The sequence below is a fragment of the Diachasma alloeum genome, unplaced genomic scaffold (assembly GCF_001412515.2).
Source record: "Diachasma alloeum isolate Michigan unplaced genomic scaffold, Dall2.0 Dall_scaffold_00391, whole genome shotgun sequence".
NCBI classification, from domain to species: Eukaryota; Metazoa; Arthropoda; class Insecta; order Hymenoptera; family Braconidae; genus Diachasma; species Diachasma alloeum.
This window is the reverse complement of record NW_021680530.1, coordinates 236,285-252,863: the sequence shown is the minus strand read 5'-3', so window position 1 is coordinate 252,863 and position 16,579 is coordinate 236,285. Positions and strand designations below refer to the sequence as shown.

The 16,579-nt window shown below is 38.8% G+C and overlaps 1 protein-coding gene across 2 annotated transcripts in view; it reads left to right on the top strand.

Moving 5' to 3' along the window:
* The window catches only part of LOC107041908 (homeobox protein homothorax), a 326,462-nt gene that overhangs the window by 198,280 nt on the left and 111,603 nt on the right, over positions 1-16,579 (top strand). For both annotated transcript variants that reach the window (XM_015262721.1, XM_015262720.1), the window contains exon 10: positions 15,804-15,952. In XM_015262721.1, the coding sequence (XP_015118207.1) occupies positions 15,804-15,952 (149 nt within the window). The remainder of the gene's footprint in view (positions 1-15,803; positions 15,953-16,579) is intronic.

Below are 16,579 nucleotides of genomic sequence, written 5' to 3'. Positions count from 1 at the left end.
AGAGAGAGAGAGAGAGAGAGAGAGAGAGAGAGAGAGAGAGAGAGAGAGAGAGAGAGAGAGAGAGAGGGGCAGATGAAGAAGCGTCGTTGGGTATGCTAATGCTTCGAGCACCTGCAGTGATAAATTGATTATCCAGGCCTTTCCCTCATTCGCCTCCGAGACTTTATAAAACACCCCCCCGCCCCACCCCGTATCGAATGAACATGGATAATCACGAGTGTATGTGCGCGGGTTACTTATAACCCACGGATGTATTATAATAAATACATAATACCGATACTTTACATATCAGCGACGAGGCGAATCCCCACAGCGACGAGTGAGGCCAGTGAGCACATATTGAATTGCGAGAGGAGTTGAGCGAACTCAAGGAACGTAAGTGGTGCCCTCTGGCCAGGTTTTGTTGAATGCAATTTTACGTCTTCTTTTGAGTTTTTTTACTTTCGCGGAGGAATTTTCTGAGACCTCTTCGTGTGCGCGGTTTTTCAGGGTGAATTGGACTCGGGAAAATTCGCGATTTGACTGCACCAATGGGTGGGCGGGGAAATTTCCGCTGAAAACAAAAAAAAATTGACTCTTCTACGACAATTGGTTCTCGAGATATTCAAGGTAATATTTTCTCAAATCGTGACGTCACAAAATCGTTTGTTGTCATTGTTATTTCTTTTAGCTTTGAGCGGAAATTCAGGGCTTTCCGAGAAATTACTCTCAATAATAGTTCGCGAACAGGCTCTCGAGACTTTGTTTTGGTAGATGTGTTTACATTATTCGTTTCTCTCAGTGTTGACTTCTTGAGAAATCGTTTCACGAGCATGAAGACGTCTTCTTTTATGTTTTTTTTCCACGCGTGAAAAAATCCCCTTAGATTTCTCCGTGTGCGCGATTTTTTAGTTTGATTTAGATTCGGAAAAATTGGAAAAATTATTTAAAAATGAAAAAATTATTTGATTGCACCGAAAATAAAAAAATTAACTCTTCTACGGCAATTAGTTCCCGAGATATCGAGGAAAACATTTTCCAAATCGTGACGTCACAAAATCGTTTGCTCTCATTGTTATTTTTTTTCGTTTTGAGCGGAAATTGAGGCCTTTCCGAGAAATTTCTCTCAATAACAGTTCGCGAAAAGGCTTTCTCGCCTCTGTTTTGGTAGATGTGTTTACATTATCCGTTTCTCTGGGTTTACTTCTCGAGAAATCGTTCCACGAATATGAAGACATTGGAAAATGGCTCAGTGACATTGCTACACTAATCTCCCACCCCAAGTGTTGAATACAAGCGTTGACATAGCACCCCGATGAATGCATATTTAGCCTGGAAAATGAAAAAACTTTCCAGAAATAGCGCCCCACAACCGGCATATTTGGGGGGAATAGTCATTCGATGTGATGGAGGGAGAGGAAGATAATCGTTTGGTCTTTCACACTGCCAGACAAAACAGCGGCAGCTGCGGCAGATACGTCGACACCAGAAAATTTTGCTTCTCTTGTATCTTCAGGGCTACGTTTCACTCGGCAAATGTCTTGTCATCGTGCTTTCAGTCTCATTGTCCAAGGTGCAGAGACAAAACCAAAAGTGCAAAATGATTTGGCCGTGTTTGGATAATCGAGAATTTTGGGTTAGGATTTTATTGCGCATTTGTTGAGGCCAAAGAAAAATCATTACACATTATTTAGGTAGATTGATCTAGTCTACTGTGCACAGAGGTTAGGAAATTGAAGCATTCATACTGTTGTGATCAGGCTTTTTGATAGGGCTTCGTGTTTTCTAATTTTTCAATTTTAGAGGTTAGAATCCTCTCACGTTATCCTCTAACCGCCGACTCTCAGCGCAGCCGGAGGGGTCAAACCGTACATAAGATGGCTGCTTTGATGGAATGCCGTTGCCTCCGTCCCAACTGACCCCTCCCCGCGCTCTCAAGCCACAGCCCCTCAATGCACACAGCCTTCTTTCACACAGTGAAAAATCACTCCAAGTTTGTGTTACACTTTGCCAGAGTATTAAATGCCGGTATAGGACAAGACGAGACCTCGACCAATGGTGCGTCAATACCATATTTGGATAGCACTAACGTGCCAAGTCTGGTTTGCCTTCCTTTAATGCTCAATTTTTTCGGTTCGAGGGGATAATCATCTTCATACTTTTAGTCAAGTCGTTATTTTCTCAGGAAATTGAAACCGAAAAAATTGGGTAAAATGAAAAATGAGATTGTTCAACCTTCCTTTCTGCCTTTTTGGCCTGCTGCTGTGACCTCTGCTGCACTGTCATTGGCCGACAGTTCTTTAACCTCTTGATGAGACGATAACTCTCATATCGGCAGGATGATGCGTGCGGTGCTAGTCTAGATAGAAAGTAGTAGTTTTGTCGAAGCCAGGTAGATTTAATAAGACGTTTTATATGAGCAACTGAACTTTTATCAAGACCACAGCAACGACCGCAAGGTTTCCTTCTTTCCAGGCTTAGTCACTTGTTTATATTATTTAGTAAACATTCGTTCGGAGTTTCGTTGGAAGACCACACGGACGGTTTCTCCAGGAATACTGACCTCACAGTCTAGTGATCAAGTAATATAGTTCAGTAATAAGATCGTATTGTTTTAAACTTGATTCTGTCTGATGTATTTGGTAATCTGGTGATCATAAATTCATAATCTTTTGCAGAGAAATAACTTCGATGGCTTTCGTGCTGATGAAGCACATGAACCTTTTCTTAAATATTGATGTTAATTTTGTGTCCACAAGGCCAATTAGTCCGGTGTTGTCGTCATATTTGAATGGACTTTCTCTCAACCTTCAGCAAAAGTCTAGATGTCTTAGATGTTTAGTCTAGATCCTCTTTGTTGGCGTTAAACTTGATCATGTCTGACCAATTGTTCTTTCGTCCTGAAGGCTGTCCGGAACACATGAACCTTTTCTTAAATTTCGATGTCAGTTTTATGACCACAAGCCCAATTAGTTCGGTACTGTCTTCTATATTTGAATGGAATTTCTCTCCCAGCCCCAAAATCGTTCAACTTTCTTACTCAACCTTCAGCAAAAAGCCTGGATGCTCCCCTCAAGCGTATCCATCGTGTCGATCGCTTCTCCTTCGATCCGTTCTGCTTTTTCGTTCTTGTAAAGACACGGTTCGTTGGGTCCGTTTATACTCACCGGTGGAATACCCAAGTTTCTTGCGCTCAGATCTGACTCGTCGTTCCGTAACACGAATCCTACCGTTTCCTCTATTCCCATGAGTTTCATCGGGTATCAGCTCAGTCTCTCCTTCTACTCCTCCATCTCACGCTGTTCAGTATCGATTAATTTATCTCTCGCTGGTTTCCATCGTTATCGCCCCCTTGATTGAGATCTACCAACTTGTTCCACCGCAGTCCCATCTCCGAACGCTTTTTCTTTGACTCCAAGATTTTTTTATTAATTCATCAAAAACACTGGGTGTGCACAACAGTCGAGAAGTCTCCGGGGACTTTGAATCGAATAACATTAAATGTTGTATCCCCCTTCGATATATTCCAATGGTTTTTTGTCATCGTGTTACGACACGGTGGAGGCCAAACCATTCAACATCCACCTTGACTGCTTAAGCGAAATACTCGAGTCGTTTTTCTTGCTGCAATGGGGGTACAAACGATGTCTTCAAAGCGCGGGACGTCAGGCTGACTCACGCGGTGCATCTCCATAAAGTCCTGTTGTGAGTTTTGTATGTTGAGGGGGAGTGGTGGGTAAAAAAATATATGTCCTGGGAGGAAACTGGTGGGCTAACGTCTCACTTTCGGAGGAGGTATTCGCGAACGAGGAAACAGCGCCCAAAAAAATTATTGATTCGAGGTTTTATTTGATTCGAGTGAGGAGATTGGTGCGATCTATCTGAGGTAGCGATTCGTATTGGTCGATGTTTCGGGAAATAATTATTATAAAAAGGATTTTCAGTTTTTCTTACGATTGTTTCCATGTTTTTCATTGATAATTCAACTTTAAAAAATGAAAATTTCGTGGAATTATTTATTATTTGATTCAAACAGTTGCTATTGCTTTCATCAACAACGCACGAGGCTAAAAAAAATCCGTAACTTTTGAAAATGCAATAAATTAAGTCATTTAGAATTTTTTCCGGAAATCCACAGGAACTAATTTTCGGTGGATTTTGTCTTCGAGTTAGTGTTTACTGATGATCATTGGCCCCGTCGTCACTCGTCCATTGTGTACAAATTCAAACAGTCGGTATAACCATCAACCATGAAACATTGATGGGAATTGGTTTTGATCGTGATTGTCGAGCGGTAGAATTTGTCGCCACGTGTTTTATTGTACGACGAAAATTGGAGGGTGTGTTATACCGCCCTGGCCTCTTTTTACCCCCCCCCCCTCTCCCATTACCACAGACACTGGTGTTACCATTGGAGGTTTACGGGGCCCGGTGGTCGCGACAAAACGGACGCATTAAACTCAACTTGTCACTCAACGTCAATGTCCTCCAGGAAATACGAGTCCCGTATTTGAGAGTAAACTCCACCTTCTTCGCACTATCCTACAAAATCCACTTAGATTAGTTTTATTTTATTCATTATTATTGTTATTATATATTTTTGTTCCTCAATTATCATCAGTTACAACATTGAATGAAGAGGAATTCCCCATAAATCACGTGAGAATACAGAGCGACAAACAATTTTCAATAATCATATCTAAAATTTTTCATTTCTTTCCTTTTCTTTAAATTAATTAGCACCAGTGATCTGAACATGTGAACGAAAATGAACATTTTACATCTCTTTGATCTCATTTCAATGGAACCGAAGAAGGAAATTGCAAAGAGAGATCGATCATCATCAATCAGTATCAGTAAAATGAAAAAATATATTTTTCTATGTCTTTTAGAAATTTTTCAAATTGTTTTTTTCTTCTTAAAGAAGAATTCAAATCGCCGGTGAAAAATTTTATCGGATTATTATTACGTAATTATTAACGAGTTCGCAATAATGAAAGTCAACAAATAAGAAATAAACGCTAAATAATGATATACGAAATGCAGAATATTCGCGAAGTGTGGAAGGAATAAATAACAATCGTAAAGAGAAATACTGGAAGTGTAAAATCGATGGGATCTATGAGTAACGTAAACTCATTATTCTCCGGCGGATTTATCAGCTCAGTTCACTGGCGATAACGCTTTTCGTTCGCTCGTTTCGTTTGTTCACCCTCACTCTCTCACCTAGATGCTACGTAAAGATAATCGCGTTCATTCCCTCGCAGTTCAAATGGAAGGAAAAAAATTACCGAGAAAACTTCGCCGGAAGGCATGACTTGATTGCCAAAAAATCCGCTACACTTCAAATTCAAAATAGAATTCAATTTTGCTGAATTTTCATAAATTTCCTGCTACAACTCCACAAAAATGAAAATCAAATTTAAACGGAATTCCCGCCAATTACGTATTGCCAACTTTATTGCCGCACTTACTCCAATTTCCCTGAAATCATTGACATAACAGCGTAAAATTGCGTATGTTTTATCGTTGAATTCTCCTGTCGAATAGAATCTGGAGATAGTTATCACAGAATACTCGCATTCAGAAGCACTAACAAGACGTCTGGCGAGATAAACCCCTTTGAATTATGGGCCTTGAGACCCCCCTCTCTCTCTCTCTCTCTCTCTCTCCCACCACTTCTCTCATCTCTCATAAACGCGGAAGGAGTTTGCTGGAGATGCCCCGACGTTTTGCCACTGTCGTCAACACTTTTCCGCCTCATTACAGGCACTTTATTGAGAGTACATTCTAAAATCCAGGGCAAAGTACATCAAGATTTATCTCCCGCCTTTTTTTCTCTCATCCCCATTCTCTTTTTCACACATTTTTGCGCGACATCAATGATTTTTTACGACTCGTTGTGACACTCCGCCGTATTTCCGGCCGGAGATTTTAATTACAAAGTTGAAAATAAATAGAATAAAAATGTGACGGAACATCCTTTTGGTAACCATAACCATCAGAAGACAGTTTTGGGTCTCGAAACTGGCGCGATATATTAATATGGGAGGGGGCACGTGCTCGTCACATGTCGGTCGAGTGTGTCACGGATCGGCGATCGGGGGGGGGGGAGAGGAGAAAGAGGGAGAGCGGACGCGTTCCCTCCATTAACACTCTTATTTTGAATGCACAAGTGATATTACGATGTTTTGAACGAGCGATTTTACTGGCGTTTCCGCGCGTTAACGTTTGGTTTCAACGATCTTTTTATTGGAATTTTTTTAGGAGGGCATAAATAGGAGGGATTTGCATCGCGGTGGTCCTTGGAGTTGACGAAAATATCGCGGAGTGGGTGGGGAAATTTTTATCGTCGAGTTGTTATTAATTTATCATTTTTTTGGGGGTTATGTTCTTGGGGTGATCGTCGGGAATTTTGGGGGGAGATGGTGCATAGCTGAGGAAAATGTCGGTTTCAAATTGCGGTTAGGAGAGGATTTTTTTATCGCGTTTTCGTAGTTTTTGGCCTAGGACGGAAAATAAACGTTTCCGTCGCACTGTCCGTAAAGCGGAATTTTACGGACTCTTCGCGGCCGCTAAAATCTGGTTGCAGACGGCTTGGGGGACCATTATGTCAATTATTTGGTCCTAAACAGATTTTCGGACTTGTGTAATTGCAGATATTGCGCTCGTCCGAAAAGTGTTCCTGCCTTGTGACAAAAATGCATATTTGTTTGTGGCTTCGGATGACGCTTTAATGTTCAAATGTGATGGGAAGTTCCATGTATACCATAGATGGAGAATAAACCGGTCGAAAATGTCCAACTTTTCGGCCTAGTCGCAAAAAGCATCATTTCCTTTCACCGTTGCGGAAAATTTGTCCTTTTCTGCCCGTCGGAAGACAGGAGATAAGTACGAACTTGACATGCAGGTGTGACGAAATACTACATTTTGCAACCAGGCCGCAAAGTTGAATATTTAAGACCCCATAAATTTCTTTTTTTTCTCCCTCTGATCGGGCAGAAAAATACAAACTTTGCGGACAGATGTAATGAAAGAGTACATTACATTTCATTATCATACATTCCACAAAGTATTTTATGTTCGCGGGCATAAAAATCGCGATTTATGGGCCGTCGCAACATAAACCTATCTTCGCACGCGTCGAAAAATCTACCTGACAAGATAAAGACGCAAAATGGAATTTCAAGCGGTGAACGGAGGTGGAAATGTCTAACGACGCGGGTTTTGTGGGTCGCGAAGTTGATTGAAAATTTAGGGAATGAGGTCCAATTATCGAACTGCTGTAATTCCATCGCCGTTCACCAGTGGTCGTCTCAATAGCATTATTGCCTCATCCCACCCCGAAAGTCTCCACTAATTAAGACAGCGTCTCACGTCCAATAAAGGCAATTATCATAGTAACAGTACAAACCCCCCTCACTCTGGACCTCTCTCTCTCGTGGCATTAATTAGTACAATCTCGGTACGTGCTCTCTGGCACCAACTGGCAAATACGTACAACGTGCCCAGATATCGTGTCCCACTGTGTTATGCAGTTTGTAACTGGTGACTGAGAGAGACTACACCTGCCAACTGCTGCGTACTTCAGGCAGGTGAATTTTTTGGGGGAGTCTTTGTAGGTGAATTTACATTGCCCTATAAATTTGAAATAATTAATTTTTCAAGTGAAGACATTCATCTTTTTGTTTAATTTTTTTGCACAAAGGTGGCAAGGTCAAACACATTGTAAGGGTTAAACAAATTTTCCTCTATTTTTTTTAACTTCCCGACTCGAAGGGAGCAAGTTATTGTAATGACCCCGAAAATCGAATGTTTTCGATTTCAAATTATCTTTTGCAAGACAAGAGGCACAAGGTTTAAACGAGTCATTAGGATAAAAACAAATTTGAGTCATGAAAAACATGAAAAAATCCTGAAATCGAAACAAAAAATTGTCACCTTTTTTTTCACTTCAAATCATATTGCGACCCCTAACGGTCGCAAGGGTCAGAATTTTTTTTTCATTCAAAAAATCTCAAAATATTTGGAAATGAAAAGAAAACTTGATTTTTTTTTAATTTCAGAAGTTGATGTTTAGGAAAAAAGTTGAACTCATTAAAGAAGATTGAAATCAGGTCTGACACAGTTCCACCATTTTGTGAATAATTTTCGATTGAACTCGCGCCAGAATACTTCACCATCAGCCACACAGTTGCAGTTGAGTCGTCAATCATTTGAGTCTTCCGTCTTGCTCCGTATCACCCCGGGAATATTAATTATTTCTGTTACGTGTAAAATCAGTGTTCATGACACCTCAAACGATAAACAGTTACTATTACCCGATTGTTTTTATAACATTCTTTTCCACACATATTTGTCGTTACTCACGAGAGCGCTGATTTATCGCCTCAACAATCCGCAATAATTAATTCTCAATAAATCTCCTTGATACGTAATTAGGTCGTCTATAAATATGTAATTGTCCGTGTCATCGCCAGATAGTTTATTCTTTTTTTTTATCTCCGATTCGTTCATTTGAATTCTGATTTATTTTCGGTACAATGAGAGTTTTAATGCAACTCTGGAGTGGATTTATTTTTATCCCCTTTCTTTTCTTGACCGCATTCCTGGAAAAACTCGTGACTATTGTATACCCCATACCTTTGCATTGATGTTTTGCTCCGTGAAGTTGTAATGATTCATGATTCATGGAATAGAAGAGAGAATGTTTGGGTTTTAGAATTGTTTTGAAAACAATTCAAAGTAATTCTTCTATTCTATTGTTTTGAAGTATAAATCAGGAGGATTTTCGACTGGAAAAATATTTCTGAGTATTTATTTTTTATATTTTTGCTTTCATGTCTTGATTGAGTTTTATATTTTCCTGACCGCACTCCTGGAGAAACCCATGACTATTGTCTCTCTCATACCTTCGCATTAATGTTTTGATAGAAGAGAGAATGTTTGGGTTTTAGAATTGTTTTGAAAACAATTCACAGAAGTTTTTCCATTCTATTGCTTTGAAGTATAAATCAGGAGGATTTTCGACTGGAAAAATATTTCTGAGTATTTATTAGTTATATTTTTCTTTCATAATAATATTTTTCAATCAACTTGGACTTGTAGTAACCGATGAAGCTAAAATCAGGATGATCTCAAGATCCATAACCTACAAGCGAACACTTACCTTCGTATGTAGTTCCATCGTTTACTCTCATCCACGATCGATCGATCTGTATTCATAGGTCGTACGACATAAAATACACTCGGCATGTCCATGAATCAGATAACTGTCAGCCGCTACTGGGATGTCTCAATCAAGCCTCTTCGATCCTCTCGCACCACCAGTGATCTCCATTCGCATCTATTTTTTATTTCAACGTGTTTATTCAATGTTTATTATCACAGCCATTTCGTTTTTACGGGGACCAACTAAAATTGAAAAGTACAATTTTATTTCTGCAAATCGAAGTTGAAGCATTAATCATCTTTTCGATAAAAATTTTACCGCTGAAAATTTTTTATCGCCATTTTTCCCGATTTTGTGACATTTTCGTCAAATAAATTTAAACATTGCGATGGAATTCTTTGCATCGAAAATTCTGGGATTAATTTTTTTCACTGTCTTCGGCAAAATGAAACATCGTGCGTCATCGGGATTACGAGAATTCACTGGAATCTCGGCAGACGATGTTCTCGTTTTTTTTTTCGTTGTCGAGACCTTCGTGTCACGACGCCGGGTAGTCAATCCAACTCCTCGAGGAAAAATATATTCAAGCCTTCCTTCCGTTTTCAGCCAGATGTATATCGTGCAAATGATCGAGTCGCGTCAGCCCTGGAATTCCAGAGGACTCGCCGGGATTTATTCGCATGCACCATGAGACAATTTTTTTCATTCAATGCTCTCTCCTACTACGTTGTTTATTTTTTTTTGGGAAAAATTTCCGCGAACGGTATTTTTTATTGAACTGCAATTTCGCGAAATTCTAGTACTTTTTATTCAACTTTTTTTGACTTGAGGGGGAGGAGGGGAATTATGACAGCCGTCATAAATGCCTCGTCACGTGACATTTGCATATCTAAACGCAAGTAGTGCCCGGAGCTCGCGACGAGTGAGACAGGTTGATAAAGTGGAAATGAGAGGATGGAAACAGCCGTACACTAAATCATCGGCGTCGCGCGGCTCATTTGTAAGACAAACTCTCCCGTAGTCCTCGGCGCTGAAAATTCTCCCCCGCCGGTGCCTCTCTCTCACTCTCACTCTTGCGTTGTGAAGCGAGGCTCGAGTGGGAGCGAGGGAGACGGCCGCATGGACTGCCTAACGGCGCGATTATAAAGCTAATTCACTGCGGCCCATCGCCCCCACAATCGTCGATTAATCTCGCGGTTAAGTAGTCCGTGGATTAAGTGCACTAGTTATACGCAAAATCATTGCGTGGAATTTTCGGGTTACGAGGTGGAGAGCCGTCAAGTGTCGCGGAGTAACGGGGAGTCGGCGAAGATTTTCGCGGAGGAAAAATCAGCTGAGGGTTGATTCAACAATTTAGGGAATCAGGAATTTTTTAAATATTTTTTTGTATTCAAAAGCGGAATAAAAGTTAATTTTTGGAAGAAATTGATGGACAATTGCGCAAAGTAATTAAAACAGTGATGTTTTGATTTTTTTATTGGGAGAAATTGAAGAATTTAAATTAAAAAATATTTATTGGATTAAATAAGGAAGTTTTTATTTTTTGAAAATATTTTTCATAATTTTTTATGAAAAATTAATTTTAAAAAAAATTATTTTCATGGAATTGAAATTTTAAAAAATCAATTCTACAAAATTATTGAGAAAAAAAAATTCAACAAGGAAAAATAATTAAAAAAATTCACATTTAAATAATTTTTCCAACTTTAAAAGAATTTCCAAAGTTGATTTATCAATTAAAAACGTTTTCGTTTCCAAAATTATTGATTATTCAAATAAAAAATATCCATTTAATTTAAATTCCCTCATTCAACCATCTGCCCTCCTCGCGTTAATTCTCAGCGTCATAAATAAAAATTGGCCGCAGTTTGTTTGAAAGAGGTTGATTAAACTCTTTGGAGAAATTACAATTTGACATTTTGATGTCTTCACACATTGCGATTAACACTAACGCATCAGCATCGCCCAAACAATTTAAATTCAGCCGATACGAATGGCGACACGCAATACTCGTTTTTTAAATCTCATTTTTCGCGTATGAGAGCAAAATAATGTGCATACGGAGTTGGGAGATGAGGATGGTGAGGGTCATTGGACCAAAAACGCGCGTGTCGGGATACCAGAGAGTCAGAGTCTCTTCGACGATTCCAAACTTATTTTTGGCGATGAAATACCCCNCCCCCCCCTCCCCCTTCCCTCCGCAGCCCCCGTCATGTCTCTTCGGTCCACCAATCTCCCCTCATTCCACTTTTCTCGCGATTCTCGCGAACGGAATTTTCGAACGGTGAACGACACATCTGATCGGGTGGATCATCTCTGATGTCACTCCTTTTTTTCATCATTTTATTGGGAGTTGGGATTGATTTATTGTCTTTAGTGAAATGAGAGACTAATTTTGGGCGAAAATAATTCCTTGTTATTTGTTTTCCTCTAATATACGACAATTTTGGGAATTAATTCAGTGGAAAAATTGTAAAATTTGATAGAATGAGCAATTTTTAACGCAGAGGAAGAAATGTTGCTGTTTTTTTTGCAAATAAATAGATAAAAATTAGGAGCGATGCATACAAAAAGAAGAATTTGAAAATTCGCGCGGTTTTATAGCGACTAACTTCACGCGACTCATCGACCAATCAATCACCATTTTGATATAAAACAGCTCCCCGCGACTTTCATCCTTCAGATGGGACCGACCGATCAACCCTCCCCTAATTTCCCTCCCCTCCCCCGGAATCCCCTTAACCCCCTCTCTCCCGAGTACTTTGACCCCGCTCACCCATCCACCCCCAATTTTCCTCTCAAGTTCTCTCAATGTCCGTCCGGTTGTCACTTTGTTCCTCATGTCACCCATCGCTGCCAAGACTCTCTCGGCGAGCAAACGCGCGCTTTCAATTTGAGTCTCTGTTCCACTGGAAAGTGGCAGAATAAAAAAAGACGACTCCCCTCCCCCTTCCAGCCGCCAAAAAAACGCTGAAGACACTCGTTATACTCGCGTGTGACGCACCGGACGGAATTCAGTAAATATCATAAAGCATACTGCAGTTGAGTCGAATATATTCGCATTAGCGAGTGTAACGCGATATCCACCATCTTGAAATAATTTTTTTATTCTCTTCACCTTATCTCTTTTCCATTTCTCCCTCACTTATATCTTCGCGCAGCAAATAAATGCTTCAGTATCCGGTGGAGAGCTCTGCCTCTCNTTTTTTTTTTTTTTTTTTTTTTTTTTTTTTTTTTTTTTTTTTTTTTTTTTTTTTTTTTTTTTTTTTTTTTTTCCTCCTTTGAGACAACGATTGGACGGGGGAGTGGGAGGGGGATGCATGTAAGGAGGGTGTCGAGACTCTTCGTCTCCTTCTTGCGCATCGACACGGGAGATGGGTATAAGGAGTTTATTTTTGGCTGCCATATGCGAGGTTATTTCGATTTGGCTACGAGGAGGGCGCGAGAATACACCCTAAATAGAGTGGGAGCTCTGTCTTGCGGGTTGGAGTGACTTTTTTGGGGGAAATCAGAGGGGAGAGGAGGCTTGATAGGATTTTGGGGTCTTTGATTTGAGGTTTTGGTTGAAAAATGAATTTTTTCGACTTTTTTTTCAATTTTAGAATATTTGGATTTTACTTGGGGCAATTTTTGGTTTCGTTTACTCTTGGATTCAGCGTTTTCTTCGAATTATAATTTCGTTGCATTTTTTTTCAGAGAATTCAACATTATTATGTTGATAAATGGATTAACATAATTTTCTAGAGAAATTTCCGAAGCTTTTATTTTCGAAATATTCCCAAAATCGATAAGTTTATCAAAAAAAATCATAAAACCTTTTTTGTAGGCAATTCAAGTCTCTAGAAAAATGTCTTGTCATGTTTTTTGATAACTCTACTAGTTTGGGAGATATTTGCAGAAGAGTTCGTTAAGAATTGAATGTATAAACCAAAAAGAGTCCAAACATTCACGTAAACTGTTTCCTAGATATCCCCAGAACTACTGGGTTTATAAAAAATTCCAAAACTCATTATCAAAAAACAAAAAATATCTAAGAACCAAAAATGTCACACGATATTTTTTAATATTTTTTAAACAATTTTTTATTTCGTAAATGTTCCAAAAATCAATATTTTTTATGAACAATATCGTCAGACATTGTTTGTACCTCATGAAAACAACGAGAGAATAATTTTTTGGCTACTCGTTTTGATTTTTAATTCGTTACATTCAAAGAACTGACACGCCCAATTTGTTTATAATCTCGTTAACCTAAACAACTTGTTATTCTCCCGTCAAATTTTTACATCCCCCCAATTCTGTAATAATTTGTTGCAAATAAATCTAAAAATAGGCCATTGAAACATTTGGCATTGTGCCTCAAATCCGTTCACATTCGATTTCTCGTCTCGTTGTTGAATACACGAGACAGCTCAACTGGGATAGAAAAACAGAGTATGAACTACGCGGGATAGCGAGTGCTGAAAATAACTAAATCGTCATTTTCCTCGATTTTATCTAAATATAACGAAAAATAGTTTTCACGAGTTTGCTTACACGCTGTGGTAACGGCTCTTGGAGTGAGTGGAAAATGCGGAAAGAGTTGGGGGGAAAGGAGAAAGGAGGTGGGACGTACAAGAGAGTAGGGACGACGCATAAACGTATAATTGGCTGCACTTAAATCTCTATAACGCAGCAGTAAAAATGCGTGGAGCGCCACGTAAATCAACACGAGTACGATATGGCCATGGCGCCCCACTCCTTCAACTACTAGGCATTTGTTGAGTGCAGATTCATTCGTAGAATAATTTAATCAATGGGAATTTCATCGATTTTTAGCTCTAGATGGAGTTCTAAAGTTGCTTTGTATCGAAATGTATCGAAATTAAGTTGTTTTATATCGAAATGTATCGAGACGAAGTTGCTTTATATCGAAATGTATCGAAATTGATTGTTCTCAATTTCGATTGGTCACGAATTATTTTTTGCATTGGAATTGTCTATTTTTTCATGTTTATGTCTTGGAAGGGATTTTTTGAAAGGAATTTTTCTAGGTAAATTTCGTTGATGAAAATCCAGAGTAGATTCTCCCGCTCGATTTGCCGGCAACGGTACATTACCTCGATATACTTTCCGACAAAATTAACTGCAATCAGTGGGGAAAATGGCCCCAGCCGTTTCGAATTTCTCTGGATTTTACCGCTGATCGCATCTCATTCATTCCCGTCGTCTCAAGAATTCTCATTATTTCAATTTCATGATTTTAATTGAGAGAAAAATTCGGTGCTGTCTCGAGCAATTTTTTATCCTCTGATTACATATGACAGAAAAATGTTATTATTAAATTTTTAATTTGTCGAGGTTTTTTTATTTTTTTGCCCATAAAAATTTTTTTCTCAAGTCTGAGGGCAGAAAAAATGTTTTTAGAATCAAAGAAAAAAAGGAGAATAGTTCTTGAATGGAAAAAAAATTTCGTCTATTTGGGTTTTCAAATTAAGAAGATTTTTATTTTTAAATTGATATTTTTTCTCGTAAAAAAATGTATTCTACTGAGCTCATTGTTATTAAAAATATATGACCGCACATCATGTTTCAAATAATGTTGAATTAATGTTCAGTCACTCAGGAATTTTATCCCTTCAGAATTTTTTCACTTCAAAAATGAAAAAATTTCTTAATTAAAAAAATCAAAGTTTTTTTTTTTTTACAATTTGAAATTTTGGAAATTTCTCTTCTGAAATTCAACAAACACACTCGCGTTTCCATGATAACACATATAATAACTACGAGTTTCTGAAAATCACCGACTTAATTCCCAAAATAGAAACCTTTTCCTGAAAAAAAAAAAAAAATTTTAATAAAAAAAAAAATGGACTTATTTTGCTCCACAAAAGCGACGATTTGGTGCTCTACCAAAAGATGCAGATAGTAAGCCATCTTGATATCTCTCATTACCCCCTTCCCCCCGTCCTTTAGTCCCACCCCCTTTTACCTCCTCTAGGGATTTCACAATGGAGTGAGAGAAGCGTGCAATTAAAAAGCTAAGATTGATAAATGACGGGGAATTAATGCGCAGGGTGGAGACCTCTGGAGGGCACGGGCACTAGAACGGTTCAACAGCGATGGGCGAGCCCGGGGGGGTGGGGGGAGAGAGGATGCCATTCGAGGGTGATTGCGGGTGGCTTAATGGTGTTTGTATGCATGGGAACTAGTGCGAGGGGTGTTGCGAGTCAACCCCTCTTCCCTTCCACGCGTTTGACATCAACCCAGACTGGACCCCTATTTTTTCATTCGAGGGGATTAAAAAACCTGACAATTTTATGGTTTTGCTGAGGACCTGTCGATTATTTTGGGAATGTCTTCGAGGGGGAGAGGAGTGGGGAATTTATTAAAAGATATTTTTTGTAGAGAATTTCATATCCCACGAAAAAAAAACAAATGCCTGATTTTTTTAATGAATTTTCCTCATCCCCAGATATTTATGAAGAATTTAATAAATTGAAAAAAAATTATTCTTATAATTTGGAATGTATTGATTAATTATCAATCGTAAAATTTGGATGACGTGTGACACAATGACTTTCATTAATTACTGATTTATGATAATGATTAAATTTTTTTTTTCAATTGAAATGCTTGAAACTTACGTGTTTTTTAATGGAAACTGTTACAGGTGACGCGAGTAACGCGAGTATCGGTAGTGGTGAGGGTACGGGTGAAGAGGACGACGATTCGTCGGGTAAAAAGAACCAAAAGAAGAGAGGAATTTTTCCAAAGGTTGCGACAAACATCCTCAGGGCGTGGCTCTTTCAACACCTCACGGTAAGTCTGAAAAACGCAATTTTTTCCAGAGACTAAAAAAACCAGAGATGATTTTTCACTCCTCCTCACTCAAATTGAATTGTTACAACTTTTAACTCAAAATTTTTCTACTCATCCCCTCAATATTTTTTTAAATTACTAAACTAATTTATTTCAATGAGAATTCTCTAATTGCACAGAATCATTTTTTCCACTAATTCCATCATTATTTTCTTCAATTAATAAACTCATTTTTTTAATGGAAATTTCCTAATTATACAAAATAAATAATTCTTTTCTTCTAAATAAATCTTCCATCACAATCAAATAAACAATTCACTCGTGTCTACCACATTCTGCTGCGCCTCAAAAGTTTTTCCCCAGTGCTGTCCACCCCTTTGAAGTCACCGTGTCACTCAATCCCTTAGTGATTACTCCCCCCCCCCAAACAACCCATCAATAAATAATCACCAAATGCAGCGATAAGAGACGTTTCAATATCCCCTAATTCACTTTCATTCTCATTCCCTCGTTCTAATGATTCACGCGTAATCTGAGCCGCAAAAAGCACAACGCGATTAGCTCCACCCCCCCCCCCCCTCCAGCCCCCCACAGCCTCATGCTACATACGTTGGGTTGCGTAACGCA